The 18,031-nt window shown below is 42.2% G+C and overlaps 2 protein-coding genes across 3 annotated transcripts in view; one reads left to right on the top strand and one right to left on the bottom strand.

Moving 5' to 3' along the window:
- Positions 1-1,975: 1,975 nt before the first annotated feature.
- kif28 (kinesin family member 28) lies at positions 1,976-15,075 on the top strand. The gene is made up of 27 exons (XM_085246550.1): positions 1,976-2,050; positions 2,402-2,593; positions 2,736-2,786; positions 2,867-3,019; positions 3,110-3,145; positions 3,241-3,360; positions 3,707-3,814; positions 3,922-4,076; positions 4,153-4,264; positions 4,343-4,410; positions 4,564-4,706; positions 4,784-4,905; positions 5,039-5,129; positions 5,309-5,369; positions 5,678-5,801; positions 11,060-11,195; positions 11,290-11,408; positions 11,524-11,631; positions 11,721-11,813; positions 12,009-12,149; positions 12,249-12,319; positions 12,395-12,529; positions 12,762-12,928; positions 13,180-13,274; positions 13,362-13,494; positions 13,630-13,763; positions 14,216-15,075. The coding sequence occupies exons 1-27, from the start codon at positions 1,976-1,978 to the stop codon at positions 14,372-14,374; spliced, it is 3,102 nt and encodes a 1,033-aa protein (XP_085102676.1). The 3' UTR covers positions 14,375-15,075.
- Positions 15,069-18,031, bottom strand: part of LOC146583116 (frizzled-3-like) — a 33,779-nt gene continuing 30,816 nt past the window's right edge. For both annotated transcript variants that reach the window (XM_085267527.1, XM_085267536.1), the window contains exon 11: positions 15,069-17,989. In XM_085267527.1, the coding sequence (XP_085123653.1) occupies positions 17,767-17,989 (223 nt within the window). In that variant the 3' untranslated portion in view covers positions 15,069-17,766. The remainder of the gene's footprint in view (positions 17,990-18,031) is intronic.

Here is an 18,031-nt window from a genome sequence, read left to right as displayed (position 1 = left end):
TCAATTCAGTGCAATTCACCAACATAAAGGTACTATTTGGTATTACCAGAAAGGTGGGTTTTTTTGGGATATGTTGCAGCTCAGTGATGGAGTAAGAATTGAATGTCAGCCTCCTTATGGCCAGGAAAAATCGGTGGTTCCTGTTTGAGTCTCTTGATTGGAATGCAACACCCGCAATCACTGGAAACCACTTTTGTTTGCAAGGTGCACTGCAGCCAGCCAGGTTCTCAGACAGTTTGGCAAAAGTTTGCAAATGACTGCTGTCACATTTATAAATGCATGTTGCAATCAGTCAGTCTGCACCAATCAGAGCAACTTGTCTGCAACGGGTCTCTTTCAAACGGAGGATTTGACTCAATTTGTTGTATACTGGTTTTGTTGTAAGATTGTTGCCAAGTACCTTTGTAATTTTGCAGTTAAATTGCTATCCTGGAACAACTACCACACTGTTTATGGAGGAATTTTTCCATTTCTGTTTCGGTCTACGAGGTTCTGGCTGATTTCTGAATGTAAGCCATTAAAGGTGTGAGGCTGTTTACCAGCCGTGCATTTGTAAACTGATAGCAGGCTTACTTTGATTTCTGTTTGGTTGCACTAAAATCACTTTGAACACAGCAAATGACCGAAAGCTGCTGCTAACCTGGCCCCCATTTTCAAATCAACCATTTCAAAGCCGAGAAGTTCATATGTTCGTTGCACGTGGTCGCGCCAGCGTCCAACCACAGTCTTCCTGGGTGTGACTGTAGCATTACTGTGCTTTTAGCTTTTGATGCTGATTTTTAGACCTATCACTACGGTGGCCCTGAGAGGCCAAACGGACTGCAAAAAGAAAAATGCTGTAAAAAGAAAACACCTGTTTTCTGAAGTTGCAGTCCGTTTGGCCTCTCAGGGCTACCGTACTATCCCTATCTTCTTCCGCAACCCCAAATTTTTACAAGAACATGTTTTAAATGTCTTGCCTGGCTTGTTCCACCATCTTGTGGCAGAAATGGGTATTACACACTACGATACAGCCCTTCAGTTTCAGTCTGTATCAGTGTAACACACACATATACATTTTGGATAAAGCAACAGAAGGGTTTTTTTTCACATTCTCCTGATAGCTTCAGCTCATTTTGGATTTAATTTATTTTGAAAGACAATTTGCGGAAAGTGTCTTTGAATGCATGAATGAAATAACCACAGAAAACAGAAATCCTGTTTATGTCAGTTTACACTGCTGACAGCTACTGACAGGAGCTGAAAGCAAAAAATAAAAACAAAAATAACACAGGCGACATCCTGTGGTCCCTCAGAGGTTGGAAGTCAGTCGAGCTTTACACCCTCACCACCACAACACCACAACAAAAAAGGGATGATTTTGGCATCTTTACACTGGCACTTGCCACCAGCTGTTGCTGTGAAATTTGATCTCACAGAAGGCTTAGATGTTGGTATAAAAGCATGTGTAAGTGTGTTGTGTGTACTCCCCCAGGGCTTTTGTGTCTCTTTTATAATTTATAGTGTAGATGAGGTGAAAGTGAAACCAGCCTTTTCTCTTCTGGTCCATCTTGCTGAGAGAGGCTAGGAGAGGGTAAAAAAAAGAAAGAAAGAAAAGCATATTTCTACCCATAACAACTCTCATGATCATTACTTTAGTGAATAGTCGGAGATCATAAAATGTGTAGCAGTACTTTCTACACATCTGTTATGTTTTTAGAGCTGTATGAAGTGCTTTAGTAATCAATAACATTAGACAAGGATCTGTTTAAATGCCATTCTGTTTTCATTTCCATTCTTAAAATTGCTTCCATCTTTTAGCAAACCGATCCATGTTTTCAGTTAAACAGGTTAAAGTGTACACCAGCGTTCCTGTCACACAGCCCCGACTGCGCTCATGTTACCGTGTAACTCGACACAGCATTGTGTTGTTCTGAGTGAGGGAGCTGATCAGTCGGTCTGCCCGTGTCCTGTGCCGATACTCGCCTGCTGCACCATGAGGGCTAAAGTCTCAGACATGCACAGTAAGGACTGTGTCAAAGTGGCTGTCAGAGTCCGACCGTTCAACAAGGTCAGTGTGCTGATGTTTTCTATAATAACCACTATTTATTTTTCTTTTGTAAGCCTTTGCTGTCTGCTTTTTAAATACTCATATTTTGTATTCTTAAGGTGTGACCCACACTGATATACTGCATACTTTATTTACCCTGATAAATCCTGTTGCTTCTTTTAACATTTACAACAGTAAATATAAAATTCAAAATTCAAATTGTGTGTTATTGTGTCTCCTACCTTCCCTTGCACTTACCCTCACATTTTCCTTGAAATCTAAAATAAATGCTTTTATAAACCATTTGCTCTCCCAGCTCTTTTTAGTCTCTCTCCATCATTTCATCTTCTTTCGTTTTCTTCCTTCACTCAGAGAGAGAGGGATGCGGGCAGTCGCTGTATCATATCCATGGTTTCGAGCTCCATCACCATCCAGGATCCACGGGATTCCCAGAACCGACGGTCTTTCTGTTTCGATTATGCCTATTGGTCCCACAGCGGTTTCACAAGAGACCACAGGGGTATCTATGTGCCTGAAGAGCCAGGAGGGAGATACGCTGACCAGGTCAGGTCATAAATGAGCTGGGAGTGTGTTGTGCAAGATAAAATCTAGATGGTTTGGGCAGAATAAATCTGAATGGATATGAAGTGAGTTATAAGATTAATAAGAATTAATTTACATCTCATGAGATATCATCCATTCCCAGGACAGCGTGTTCCAAGATTTGGGAGAAGGAATATTGGAAAATGCGCTGCAGGTAGCACTCAGTCTTTATCTGATACTCTCTATCTCACGTCTCAACTCTTAATAACAAATGTTCTAAAATTACATGCGCAGGGTTATAATGCCACATTGTTAGCCTACGGTCAGACCGGCTCAGGGAAGAGTTACTCGATGATGGGTTATGGGCCTAACAAAGGCCTGATTCCTAAACTCTGCGACCGGTTGTTTCAAGCCATCAAAGAAAACCAGGAGAACAGACAATGTCAGGTGAAGGAAAAGCACAAGACGATGCAGAATGCTGTGAATGATTCAGTGTGTAAATGATCTAAAATGTGTTTCTTCTTCATGTCCCTGCAGGTCTTTTTCAGTATGTTGGAAATCTATAATGAGCAGGTGGTGTTTGGAGCAAATTCGTTTCTCTGGATATGATACATGCTACGATGCTATTATGTTTCCTGACTCTTCCTTTTCCTCCCCTCTCTGTCCAGGTGGTTGACTTGCTGTCTCGGGCGTCTCGGACTCCGGGCGGGCTCAGAGTCAGAGAGGAGCAGCAACGAGGTTTCTATGTGGAGGGTCTCCGCACAGTCCCCTGCGAGACTGCAGCTCAGGTAGAGAGATGAATGGAAAAAGGATACAAACCAAACCAATCAACTGCAGTAGCCAAAGGCTAAGGTTGCAGTCATGTGCAGTTAATATTAGAATTTTTAGGGAATTAAATGCTTTGTGATCTTCTTCAAAGAGAGCCTCACGAAGCAGTCCAGCATGAATCTGTTGGACTCGTCTGGCAGTGAGCATCAGCATTCATCAGAGTCAGAAACTAACAGAGTTAAAGACGATACGGCCATCAGTCTGAGCCCCACCACACTGGGCGATGTCGAAGCATACAAAGGGACATGCTGCTGTTTAATCTAAAAACCAAAAAATATATTTTTGTTCAGAAAAATGTGTTTGCAGGTGGAGCAGTTGATGGAGCAGGGGACGAGGACTCGAACCACTGCCGCCACCCACATGAACGCCAACAGCAGTCGATCGCACATGCTCATTATCCTCCAGCTCAAACAGGTAAAGAGGTTCTGTGCACACTTTTCCAATTTGTTAACATAATTAATACAAGAACAAACATATGTTGTATAAATCTACATTTATGTAAGTTATATTATTCCTGTCAGATCTTCTCTAAAGAGAGCATCACGAAGCAGTCCAACATAAACCTGGTGGACCTGGCTGGCAGTGAGCGTCAGCGTTCATCGGGGTCAGAAGCTGATAGGCTCAAAGAGGGCACGGCCATCAACCTGAGCCTCACCACCCTGGGCAATGTCATCAGGTGACCTGCTGTTTGACTTGATTTACTTTGCATTTACTTTAGTATTTTTGACACTCTTCCCTCATCTCTCCTCCAGCTCCCTGGCTGATGTTGCGGTGGGGAAGAAGGTTGTCCATATTCCTTACAGAGACTCGGCCCTCACAAAGTTGCTGCAGTCTGCACTGGGAGGCAACAGTCGCACTGTTATGGTATCGGACACTCATTTGATACGAGGTTGAGTCATTGGAAGATGCTTTTAAAGTAAATTGAATATATTTGTTTTTGAGATTGCCACATTGAGCCCTGCTGATATCTGCTATGAGGAGTCTCTCTCCACGCTGCGCTATGCTGAGAGGTACAATAAGCACTGTAAAGTCTTCTGGATATTTCCCTTCTGCTCTATAAGTAACATATTTAATATACGTTTTATACTTTAGTTCTTTTTGGCCTCTCCTTTATGTCGTTCTACACCTAACTTCTTGTCCCTCCACCTTTTCCACTTCTTCAGGGCAAAGCGTATCCAGAACCGTGCAGTGGTGAACGAGAGCCCCACCGAGCGTCTCGTTAAAGAACTAAAGGCAGAGAACGCCAGACTGTTGCAGCGTCTGAGCCGTCTGGGCCAGGAGGGACGCAGGGCGAATGACGAGACCAGTAAGAATCAGCGTTTGAATGCAGCAGAATGGGATTCAGAGCTGTTGACAGGTCGTCTCGTATCTTTGTGTGTTCAGAGGAGCTCCGTCAGCTGCTGACCCACAATGAGCTTCAGATCAGAGCCATTCAGACTCTATGGGAGCAGCATGTGCAGGAGGCCCTGAAAGACTGGGAGCAACAGTATGCTAACATCACACAGGTGCATGCATAGATACATACGTAGATGCAGACATGCAAAACACACAAGCAAAGGCTGCAAATGCATTTGATGGAGGTTTTGTATGTAGTGTCTTTAAATGGATGTTTCTTGTTTCCCTCGTCCTCACTGGCAGGAGAGGAGGATGATGCAGATGCATCCCTACATCCTGAACATCAACGAGGATGCTCAGCTGTCAGGGGTGGTGAAGCTTTTCATCCAGGAGGGTTAGTCCATCTGAATCTCTCTGTATCTGTGCCACGAGATGTATGGTTCTCTCCCTGATAGAAGAAGCTACTAAAGGTGGACAATACCAGATAGTTAAATGGCTTAAACAGCTTAATGTAACAAACATGTCCCGCAGATTTTAACATGTTTGGTGAAATGTTAATCTTTTTATCTTTAGGGGAATGGGACATCGGACTGTGTGACTCCTCCCCACGGTCCATTTGTATCAAGGGTCTAGGGTGAGTTTGCCATCATTGCAAAGAATAAGAAAATTGTCTTTTCGTCTGTATGCATATACACTGATGGGGTCTAAATATTCTTTACATCACTTTTCTGTCTTACATAAAATTGTTTGTGAGGGGCAGCCAATCAAAAGCTGTTAAAGGCTGGGTATCCATAAAATGAGAGGAGATCCATTAATAACATAAGTAAGGATTATCTTGATGTGTGAATAATGCAAACAGACTGCAGCAGAGTCCAATACTAAAAATATACGGAGCTGGGAAGAAGTCGGATCAGTCCCCTTTTTTGGTTTTATGTGCGTTAGGATCCAGGAACGTCATGCTGTGTTCAGGAATGAACAGCGCAGGGTAACGCTGACCCCGATGACAGGAACAAAGGTTATTGTAAATGGCAATCCTGTTTCCCAGGCAACAGAGCTGCAGCACCTGGTGGGTCTTGACTCAAACCTCAATTATATGATGTGGTTGTGTGACATGCTGTTAAAGTATACACTATATATGTATATATATATGTATATATATATGTATTAGGGGAGCAACGATACTCGTATCGATATTGAACCGTTCGATACAGTGCTTTCGGTTCGGTACGCATATGTATCGAACAATACAACATTTGTAATTTATTTTATCAACTTTCCTTCTGACGATGCTGTCTGTGTTGAGCGCTCAGTGAATCAGCGTTCGACTACTCCGCCTAGGCTGCACTGTCGAGCGCAGATCCACTGAGCGTTCAACGTAGACAGCATAGTCAGAAGGAAGAGCGCAGGGCAAGCTAGCAGACAGAAGTTAAGCTCTCCTTGCAACATGGCAAATTGAACCTCCCCCACCCTTATTCAGATCTGGCGTTTGGAATTATTTTGGTTTTCATGTGACGTATGACCCTGAAGGTAAGCGCATCATGGACTAAAGTAAAACAGTATGTTGGATGTGCCACGCAATGCTCAATTACATGGGTGGGAACTAGTGTGTTAGTGCAGTTAGCTCATTAACGTGTTAGCCGTCCAGCCCCACGCACGGGGCGATCAGGGGTAGCTCGTTAACGGAGATTTGCCGTGTTGTGGCGTGAACGTCATTTCAACGAGATTAACGCTGACAGCTCTAGTGGGAACACAACGAATATGACTGCACATTTACGCCGACATCATCCTAGTGCAAAGACAAGTGGAAGCAGACAAAAACAACAACCATGCATGCTACAAACTTTACCCGAGTCATTTAGACAGCCGTTAGCACATAATTCTCCTTATGGGGACCTGATATGTTTAATATTGTGGCGAGCTCAGACAAGGAAGAGACGGAGGTGTCGTTTGGTCTTGCTTCCCGTGAGCTAGCCAGAGAGCACAGCCGTTTATTGACATCTGCAGAAGAACACTGCCGCTAGCTAACTGCTCAGCGCGGCAACCGCACAGCAACAACACACAGGGCGCCCTCTGACCCCGGAAGGACACACCGTCGCAGCGAGAGGGCGTCACCCGTCACTATGGCAACATAACTGTACAAACAGAACCCCGAACAGCCCTGACTGGCTACATAACCCCCACCTAAGGGGTCAGTCGTCCCCGACGACCCCATTACCCCACACAAAGTCCTGCAAATGTCCAGGTGCCTTCTTTTGGCGCACCGGCCGGTCACGACCGGCGGGGGAAAAGTCACTCGGGTCAAAACATGGGGTGCCACCATCATCCCACTTCTGACACCAATGTGGCGAGCTCAGACAAGGAGGAGACGGAGGTGTCGTTTGGTCTTGCTTTCCGTGAGCTAGCCAAGGAGCACAGCCGTTTATTGACATCTGCAGAAGAACACTGCCGCTAGCTAACTGCTCAGCGCAGCAACCGCATAGCAACAACAACAACACACAGGGCGCCCTCTGACCCCGGAAGGACACACCGTCGCAGCGAGAGGGCGTCACCCGTCACTATGGCAACATAAACAAAACATAATTGTACAAACAGAACCCTGAACAGCTACCCGGTTGTTCAGTGATGACGCGACGAATCCTACTTCCGGGTCTAAAGTAGTCTGCGTTTAATATGACTTTTGTGTTGTTAACATGTTTAATGTTATGTATTTTCTTCTATTTGATCTCAAAAAGCTCCTAAAACAGTCAGTGATCCCTGTTGACCTCCCTCGGCTTTTATTACCACTAATCATTTATTTAAGCTCAGTTTTTAAAACCTTAGGATGTAACTACAGCCCAGCCCATGCAGCAGTATATGAATGACTAACCTCGTATTGTGGATGGATTATCTCAGTTGTTCTCCTGGCTGAAGTTTGGTCCTTTTACAGCATCCTGCCATGCGATTACATTTGTTCCTGACCACCGAGAACACTCACGTTAACTTTTATCGAGTGGGAAAAAAGTTAGCTTGTTTATATTATGCTAACATAGCTGTGTCGCAAGCGGTCACGTAGCACATCATTATATACCAGCTAGCCAAACTTCAGTAACCCTACAAACGTCACTGCTTTTTAGTTTTCTGTCTTCATTTATGCTGGAAGTGATAGCAGAGCTGTACGTTTTAATTTGTTTCCAAAACCCCGCAGTCAGGACATGCTATATTGTATTTAGATAGAAGCTAGCGAGCTAACTCCCTGCTAACTTCTAACTCCGTTAAATGTCATAAATTCCGTTTTCATGGATGCCTGGATGTTAAACTCAATTGTTACACCTGGTAGAGCAGAACGCTGATCATTTTATTAAAGATGAAAAACTTTAGACAGTTTTTCAACTCTCAGTAATGCCATAGTGATCGTTTGATATATGGACCTGCAGCTGAGTTTAGACCCAGACACGGCTAGTGACGTCAGACTGAACAATCAGGGGTCAGTCGTCCCCGACGACCCCATTACCCCACACAAAGTCCTGCAAATGTCCAGGTGCCTTCTGGAAAAGTCACTCGGGTCAGAACATGGGGTGCCACCATCATCCCACTTCTGACACCAATGTGGTGAGCTCAGACAAGGAGGAGACGGAGGTGTCTTTGGTCTTGCTTCCCGTGAGCTAGCCAGGGAGCACAGCCGTTTATTGACATCTGCAGAAGAACACTGCCGCTAGCTAACTGCTCAGCGCAGCAACCGCACAGCAACAACAACAACAACACACAGGGCGCCCTCTGACCCCGGAAGGACACACCGTCGCAGCGAGAGGGCGTCACCCGTCACTATGGCAACATAAACAAAACATAACTGTACAAACAGAACCCCGAACAGCCCTGACCCGCTACAATATGCTGCTGAGAATATAGCCCAGAAGAAGCGTATAGTATAGCTTTTATTTTGGAAAGAGCCATTTCTCTGTAATAAACTCTCTTTTCCAAAGATGAGTGATTCCTCAATCAGATACAGGTCTCGCAAAATCGCTAGCCCGACGTCCCGGGGCTAGCGATTTTTCCAGTCGGGCTACCAAAATCTATCTCTGCCCTGCCCGTCGGGCTATTGTAGGAAGGAAAAATATATGTCAATGCTTTTGCATTCTTTCGGAAATGTAGCTGGGTAATTATGTCATTGGCATCAGTGAGCCACTGTCAATATGTGACATATTGAAATCGCGTTTGAATTTGCGCTTGTTTTTTGCTTTCACTTTGCAATCACGTGAACTGTGTATAGAGAGCGACAGCACTGATTGGTGAGTGATGATAATTTGTGCACCAATTCCTCTGACATCGTCTTATCAATCGTTAGCTTACTATGCAAACATGACAAGTGAAATCTCCCGCAGCAAGCTTAAACATATGAGAGGTTGATCGCGCAGAGAATCGCTGACCGTTATATGTGTGTGTGTGTGTGTGTGTGTGTGTGTGTGTGTGTGTGTGTGTGTGTGTGTGTGTGTGTGTGTGTGTAAAAGCAGCAGGATATATATTTTAGTTCTGCTGAGCCAAATAAGACAGGTCAGGGTGAAGAAGTGACAGCCAAAGAAAAGCTTACCACAAAACGGAAAAGTTATGACAAATCAGACTATAAGGCAAAAAGAAAGTGCAGCTTTATGGTTTCATGGACAAAAGAATTTCTGTGGCTGCAATATGACGAGCTATATAACCGGGGCTGCACATAAGTGGTCCGCAGGTGCGCATTGGCAGTCAAAAAACAAACAAAAAAAAAAACCGCGCACAAGATATGAAGTTGCAACGCGTGTTTGCATACATAAGATTTTCTGGAGGAGGACAGACATTTGTTTAGAACTCTTAAAGATGTCGAAGAAGCTCCTTTAAGCAATTACTTTGGTGTTCCTCCACCTCCAAACAAATGTCAGAAGGAGTCCGAACCACAAAAGAAGCACGTATTCTCGGAAAAGTGGTTGCAGGAGGTGAGCTGGCTTCAAACAAATGATGAACGCACAGAGATGTGGTGCGGAATGTGCCGTGAAAATTCCACTCTAGCGGACAAAAACAGTGCTTTTTATATGGACGCAAACGCGCGTTGCAACTTCTTATCTGGTGCGCGTCTTTTATTTTGACAGCGAATGCGCACATGCGGACCACTTATGTGCACCCGTGTAAATAACATAATGTTCTGCCGGGTGTGTTGTTGGTTTTCTCTCGATTTCTGAGTCGACAAGCGCCTTTGTTACTGGGACCAGTCATTTTAAGAAAGGCCCCCATTAGAACCCATGAGAAATGCAAGAAATGCATTATTGCTCAGTCTGCAATATCTTTCCCAGAACAAACACCAATTGCAAATAACATACTAAAAATAAACCTGAAAAATCTGTTTAGAACAGCTACTATGTTGCAAAGAGTGAACTACCACTGGCAAAATTTAGCAGTCTTTGCAAACTTCAAAAAGCAAATGGCCTAGATCTTGGTTCCACTTGCCTCTTATCCGTGACTTCAGCGGAAATTTCAAATTCAGGATCTGACACAGACTGATTCATGTCCTACACAGTTCTTACAAGTTCATAGAAATTTATGTTCAATTAGAACCAAGTATTTGAGTTGATGATTGTAATTTTTATACAATGTTGTAATTTGTTTTTCAACAATTTTTTGATTAATGTTTTGTTTCCTTTACAATATTATACTTTAATGTATAATATTGTAAAGGAAACAAAACAGGAAACAAAACGTCAATCAAAAAATTGCTCTCTTTTTTTATTCGGGCTACTTACATTAATTTTGGGCTACCAAAAACTGAAGAGTCCCTGCCCAATGGGCTACCAGGGATTTTGAAATTTTGAGAGCCCTGAGAGATATTTATTTTTTAAATTACTTTTGTTTCAGCAACATTAAATTTAAAAACTGTACTTTTGAGTTAAAATATATATTTATAATTTTAATAAATGACAAATTAAAAAGGCATGAACATTTTTTTTGTATCGAAAAAATATCGAACCGAACCGTGAATTTTGTGTATCGTTGCACCCATATATATATATATATATATATATATATATATATATATATATATATATATATATATATATATATATATATATATATATATATAAATATATAAATATATATATATATAAATATATAAATATATATATATATATATATATAAATATATAAATATATATATATATAAATATATAAATATATATATATATAAATATATAAATATATATATATATATATATATAAATATATATATATATATATATAAATATATATATATATATATATATATATATATATATATAAATATATATAAATATATAAATTTTTTTTATTTTCTATTTTTATCAGGATCGCCTCATTCTGGGTTCCAACTGCACCTACCTGTTCATTGGTTATCCATCAGAGAGATGCGGGGATGACTGGAGTCGCTATGATTACGATTACTTCCAGTCTGAACTGGCTGCAGCTGAGGGCATCCACCTGGGTGAGCGGGAGCGTGAATAACTCCACATGAAGGGCTCTTATTTTTTGAAGGAAACTCACTGAACTCATTATATTATTCATCTGCATGTGTTTAGGTGAGTCCAGTGCTGGATCGAGTCAGACAGACCCCAGTCTGCTAGCTGTCTTCTTTGATTACATCAAATTGATGCCCATGGTGGCTGAGGCCAACCAGATGAGCCAGGAATTGAGCAAGGTAACGCACGGCCTCAGGGTGAAAAATTCTGTATTTAACGTGTTCCTAGAAAGCAAATATCTTTGGTTTCCTGTGCGTCATCAGATTCTGGCCATGTGTTGCATTGTGTTTGCAGGATGTGGAGTTCAAGCTGGAGATTAAAAATCTGGCACTGTCAGATTCAAAAGGCCACGATCTAGAGAAAGACATCGTTGTCAGAGTCACCTCCAAGGGAACCAAGCAGGTTGGTCTGTCCCTGTATGGGGTGTTTTGTCACTTGTGTAAACTGCAGCGTCACTTTGAAAGATTACAATCTTTGCATGCACTCTGCAGGTCTGGATGTGGTCCAAAGCCAAGTTTATTAACCGCAAGTTTCTGATGGAAGAGGTTTACCAGCAGCATTTGGCAGAGCAGAGCGGAGACAATGTATGTTAGCTGAAAGAACAATGTTGATGTTTGTTGGCTTGTATTTACCTTTACATCTCTGCAGATGTTTAAGCTAAATAAAACATGTGCATATTCGCTATATTGACATCACATATTGTTAGGATGGTCAGCACTTCCTAAAGCATAAACCTTTCCAGACCAGTAACTCTATTATTAAGACTTTTATGTTTTTAGGAAGTAGCCGGGCTGTCAACAGTAACATTACCCAGAGATAAAGACCCATTCTGGGATCCAATTGAGCCTCTTCTCCTGGGCACTGCCCACCTTTGGCTCCAATCGTTGGCCTTCCGCATCCCTCTGGAAGAGCAGCTAGAGGTACAAACTGATATACTCCATACACACTGGCATCTTCATCTAAAAGTATTTTCAGATGACAGTTAAATAAAGTCAGTGGGTGATGATCCCGGTCTGCAGGTGTTGGGGTCAGAGGGCACAGAGGAAGGCATTCTACAAACACAGCTGGTCCCCTGCTCTTCAACTGGACTGTATGTCACACATGCACAGACACACAAACCTTCAGTGCACAGGTATATCAGTAACTAGACGTTCGCACTTCCCAGCCCTCTGGGTGAGGATGACATCCTGATTGACCCATCAGAGATACTGGGTAGACGACTAGACTTCCAGCTGGTCCTGGATCAGTGTTGTGGCTTACGCTGGATCAGAGAGGCCCGCAATCGAGGTGTTCAAATTGGGTAAGGCACATGTGGCTCGGTGTAGAGTACACTGCATTAAATCCTATTGAACTTGGAGATGGAAACCTGGTATATATTTACTGGCACATAGAGGAAGCTGTTAATAATTTTAGCTTTTGAAAAGGTACCGTGGACTCAAGCGTGAAGTCTCCAGTCGTGTCGTCTTCTAAAAGAAGAGAGTTGTGAAATGCTTTCTTCTCTCCGACATTACTTAATCTCCTTACTCTGTTAGTTTCAGGTTATTTGACTGCAGCCAGCCTCTGTACACTCCAGCTGTTTGGCACAACGTGAATCCTCTGCTGGATCACAGAGTCCACTTTGCCTCCCTCCACACCTCCCAGCGTCTGCTAGACTTCCTGCAGAGCAGCGCTGTGGTGCTGGAGCTCTGGGGCCTTCAAGGTGAGGATGGACATTTTTTTTATTTATGCCTGAAGTAAGTGAACTCGGTGATAGCTATTATAACAACAAGACATGCTTAATTTTTTTTTAATGAACCGCGTGGGATTTAAACATTTAAACTGGATTTTAATTTCATCGTGTGTACATTATACATCACATTATTAAATTTCTCATGCAGGTTTAAGAAAAGCCACAGCTGAAATAGAAAGTTTCTTTAAAGATTGCTGCTCAGTGCTTGTTTTCTATCCCAGAGGGCTGCACTCAGTTGAAGTCTTCACTGGAAGGTGTGCTGATGACTGCAGATGGCATCTTCATCATTGATGAGTCGAGTCCAACAGAAAACACAGTGAGTTAGACGTTTAGGAGTAATTGTTTACGTTGACATGAGTTATTTATTGTCTTATTTATTCAGTGTGTGTGTGTTTTATCACAGCCTGTAGACCCCTCAGACCTCAGTTGTTCAGTAAGAGCTCTTCAGCAGGACTTAGATGAACTAAAGAGTGTTAATGAATCACTGAGGAAAGAGAATCACAATCTGAGGGAACAACTCAATACAGCCAGGAATGGTAACAAAAACATACACGAGTTTGTGGTTTCTATTCCAAAGAACTGAAAAAACTACCACACATATGACTTTGGAAGCTTTTGACTTGCTCTTTCAGAAACACACACACACACACATTTCTCTCTTCTGGTTTTAGGTGGCGAGGGTGCGCGTAGTCGCTCGGTGCGTCCCAGCTGTGATGCAGAGTTTGCCCGCGCTCTGAAGGTTTTCTATCACAGCATGACTTCAGTAAGAGGTCAGCTGCAGCGCCTGCGCAGACACAGGCCCAGCGTACGTATTCACGTGTTATCTTCTGTCTTAGCATGAGTTAGTGTTACTACAATGTGGACATGCTTAAAATCCTTAATATAGTGAATCCGCACAGAATGAAATATTGACCTGTTTCATCACATTATTAGCTCCAAGAGTGAACAATTTTGAGCTGCTGCGTTTAGAAAATTACATCTGTGCTGTAGTTATTTGGCTTATGCCTCCAATAGATGCATGATAACTGAAGCACTGTGAAGGATCTGCAAGTGTTATTGTTGTGAAAACTGTTTAAGGTCTGGCCAAAAGAATTATTGACTTTAAACATTAGGAATATGGTTCCGAGAACTGGAGCTGATGTCATAGCAATTTACCAAAACGTCTGATAAATTGCACTTGAACAGATTGAATCCTGCCCATGGATATAACACTCCTGTTTGCACATCATGCAGGATGTTAATGTGCGTGCTTTCCAGGAGGAGTCAGACCTGCTGGGGCTCAGACTGTTTGTGGATGAGCAGAGTCATTTGCTGAGAGACTTCTCGGAGCAGCTGGAACAGAATGTCTCTACGCTCAAACAAGATGTGGCCGCCATCGTCCGCCGGAAACGAGAACGATCAGGAATCTGGTCTTGACCAGGGTTTTTATTTTTTAGGAAAGTATACATTTATGTTGACACTTTAATTTCGCAACTCTGCAGATATTCCGGTTGAGGGTATGAAATGAGCAGAACCAAGTTCTTACAAACTAAATTCTTTGTTTGGGTAAATAAACATGACGGGGATCTGTTATGATGTTCCTCATTTTCTGTCATATACACTTTTCAAATGGTACATGCTTGTGTTAAAGCTGGAAAAGCCATTGAGATAATGAGGTACCTGAGAGCCAAAAGCCTTTCTACTCTTAGCTCTGAAGGATGTCACCGAGAGCAGATATCCCGAATATCTAATATCTGAGGCACAGCAGCTCCACTCACTTGTTTTAACAGTCAAATTGACTGAGGGGCTACAAACGCTCAGTGAAATCAAAAGGGGCTGTTTTGAAATAGAAATCATGAAAAGCTACTCTAATGGAGTTTAAGAATGAGAGCATGGGGTTAGAAATGAGGCCTAACAGATTAGAATTAGTTCCCATTAATGAACACTACATGCACAGTGGACCATGTTCAACACAGTTTATACATAAAAGTATTCACCATATTTTCTGTAATACTTCCTTCTTACTTTTTGTCTGTAAAATGAAGTTTATTCCGGTGGATTATTCTTTTAGTACGCTTGGTTAACAACAATGTATATGCAAGTCTACTATTAAGAGTAACTACAAGTGAAGTCTGTTTAAAAAAAGTTTATTAGACTGCATGTATAAGACATCGTTACAGTTCCAAACTGCAAATAAATTAAAAGGCAAAGACAGCTCAAGTTTCAAAATTCACAAAATTCTTACCGGTACACATTTTTTTTAAGCATCATTAAAAATCCATTGTGTTTTCAAGCTAATGTAGTTCACTTTGAAGCTGTATCACTGGATGACAGAAATCTTCCTCGTGTCTCACTGTGGGGGGATTAATGTTAACGTAAGTGAACAAGAAAAAGACGTCAAACAGCTGAGCGAGATCGTCTCTCCTTATGTTGAGTTTATGACATATTTACGACAGCGTCTCTCACTGCAACGTCTAATTTGGAGGTAAAAAGCACAACGGTTGATGTTTGTAAGCAGTCACGACTTGTAAGAGTACAGACAGTTGCTGTAGGTCCAAAAAAAGATTAGCGTGGGCACATTTACAGGAGGAGGCAGATGTGAGGCAGATTAGTCATCACACAGTACAGAATTTATAAAAAAAAAAAAATCTATGTACAAGAAATATGCAGGCAGACAAGCTGACAGCACATAGCTGCTCATGAGAAATTTAAAACAAGACAGAGATGAGAGGAGCGAGGCAACGGCGAAAGGCAGAGGATAAGCCTGGCTTCAACTGAAGAGGTAGACTGTGGGATAGACAGACAGTTACAGATATTCTACTGCGAGGAGAGATTAGATTCTTCACAAATAAGCACCACATGTTATTTTTTATCAGAACTGATCATGTTAGGTTTAGGATTAGTATCTTCCTTTCCAAAAACAGCACCCAGTAACATGAATGTACAGTTACAGAGAAAGCTGAGGGTCCAGGTGAGGTAGGTTAATCAGGTTTCTAGGATTAGGGACCAAACGGAGCTGCATGAACATGAAACAATATTCATTTCTTTTTGCTCAGAGTAGAAAATAAATGTCAGAGAACAAGAAGCACAATGACTGAACATTTCTTTTTCTAATGTTGGACTGTCAGTTGTCTGCACCTCTTTGGGCAAGTTTGAGCCTGAGGAACAGGACTACAGATGATCACAGAGCATGTACAGGAGCAGTTTTGGTGTTTATATAGTACATTGGTGATTATTGCATTTAAAAAAAAAATCCACTTCCTTCCTAAAGGAAACCCATGCTATCTGTTTCCATTTAAAATTACAGTCCTATCTGTGCAGTCATGGGGTTTGAATGCACAGATTTTGTTCTTACCTAACGTCAATCAGCTTTCTTTTTCAGAGGGTAAAAAACACGGGGTTGTATGTTAATCGGATTGTAAAGCCACAGGAGGCATATTTTAGATTTTTACCTGCTATTTCGTTTATTCTTATAAAACACTGAGCATGCATTTGTTTTGTAAATTATTATCTCGCTTGTTTAAAAAGTTGCCTTATCGCTTCTTTGCCAGGTTCAAGTCTCAGTGCAGACAGTTCAGAAGACAGTATAAAAGATGGACGTGGCTTCCAGTTGTGAATGCCTTAAACCTGCAATCTGTTTTACGGTCACCAGGGGGCGATAGCTGTGGTGGCCAAAAAAAAAAACTTGGGGCTTTCTGAGCTGACCTCTGGAAACACTTTCCTGCTGGGTTTATTGTTTCAGCCACTTATTTGAGATAACGCTGAATAAAAATAACTTGTGATATAATAATAATAATGATAACTTGTGATTGACAGGATGTTAGCCAATGAGTGTAGTTTCACAGTCAAACCGGCTTTCTTCCATCACATCCAGTTTCAACAGCAAGATGGCTTCACAAACTAGAGGGTGATTACATGGTAGCTATGTCCATCTTTTATATTGTATATGTCAGTACTAAAATACTTTTTTGGCTGACTTGAAATAAATATCTGTGCATGTAAATAAGAGCACAGATCATCCATTACAGCCATGGCCATATTTTATCACTCTCTGAAACAACCCTTTTACATTCATGGGTGGAAAACGTTTCGTCTTTCAGCTCCCTCCTTCAAGCTCCAGGGGAGAATTAAAATTTAAAAACACATCACTAGTCATGTCTCCATTTCCCACTTTCTCTCACACACACACACACACACACACACACACACACACACACACACACACACACACACACACACACACACAATGAAGCTTCCAGCAGCAGAAGACAAACTTCACAGTGTAAAATTACTCAAACCACAGAGAGGTCCATAATTTCACATTAGGCCCATTTTTTTTTTCCATTTTCTGAAGCCACGCAAAGACAAACATCACTCATTAAGAGCTGCAATCCAGAGCAGTGGAGTCGGCAGTGTTCGGGTATTTAACATTATATTCATATAGGTCCTGAAAGATGATCACCAATATATGGATGATGCCACTATCAACCAGACTGAGAGACACCTTTGTCAGTGTCTGTTTGTTTCCATTGCTAGCTTTCCCTGAATAATGTCTCGAGTGTCACCAAAAGAGGACGGGGATTTATTCCTGTTGGCTCAGCCTGTTGAATCAAGCAGACCAGGTGTAAACTCAAAATAATTCAGTGAGCAAACTGGTCCACCTTACAGCCAAACTCCATCAAAATTTAGAGGAGTCATGGTTACTGCTCACAAACAACCACAGATTACCAACACAGCACTCAGAGACACATTCCCCATCCTCAAAAAAGAAAACAAACAGACTGCTGTGTATCTGCTTCACGTCTCCATCCTTTCACTGATCCAGTGTCTCAGGCGTTGGTGCCTTCGTTCTCAGCCGCTCGGCCGTCACTCGCCGTCGTTCCATGTGTGATGAGGGTAGGTGGGGCCACAGACACGTCTCGCTGGCTGCTGTGCCTCGAGTGGCTGTCTATCTGATGGAGGCTGCTGTGAGTGGAGAGCGGATGGTCGAGACGTGGATTGCTGCCATGGAAACTGCGGTCCTCTGTACCTCGGTAAACCACGGTATCGCTCCTAATGGGGGAGAAGCAATGAAAGAAAAGCTGAGCTTCGACT

Source organism: Mchenga conophoros, linkage group LG1 (genome assembly GCF_057382185.1).
Source record: "Mchenga conophoros isolate Kocher_MC1m ecotype Shallow Benthic linkage group LG1, M_conophoros_male_GT1.1, whole genome shotgun sequence".
Taxonomy (NCBI): Eukaryota; Metazoa; Chordata; class Actinopteri; order Cichliformes; family Cichlidae; genus Mchenga; species Mchenga conophoros.
Note: the sequence above shows the minus strand (reverse complement) of the source record. Positions and strands in the feature narration are given on the sequence as shown.

Coding starts and splice junctions, on each gene's coding strand:
- kif28 (XM_085246550.1), top strand. CDS start 1,976: ATGAGGGCTAAAGTCTCAGACATGCACAGTAAGGACTGTGTCAAAGTG. Junction 3,146..3,240: donor TGGAAATCTATAATGAGCAG/GTGGTGTTTGGA, acceptor CTCTCTGTCCAG/GTGGTTGACTTGCTGTCTCG. Junction 4,707..4,783: donor CAGGGCGAATGACGAGACCA/GTAAGAATCAGC, acceptor TTGTGTGTTCAG/AGGAGCTCCGTCAGCTGCTG.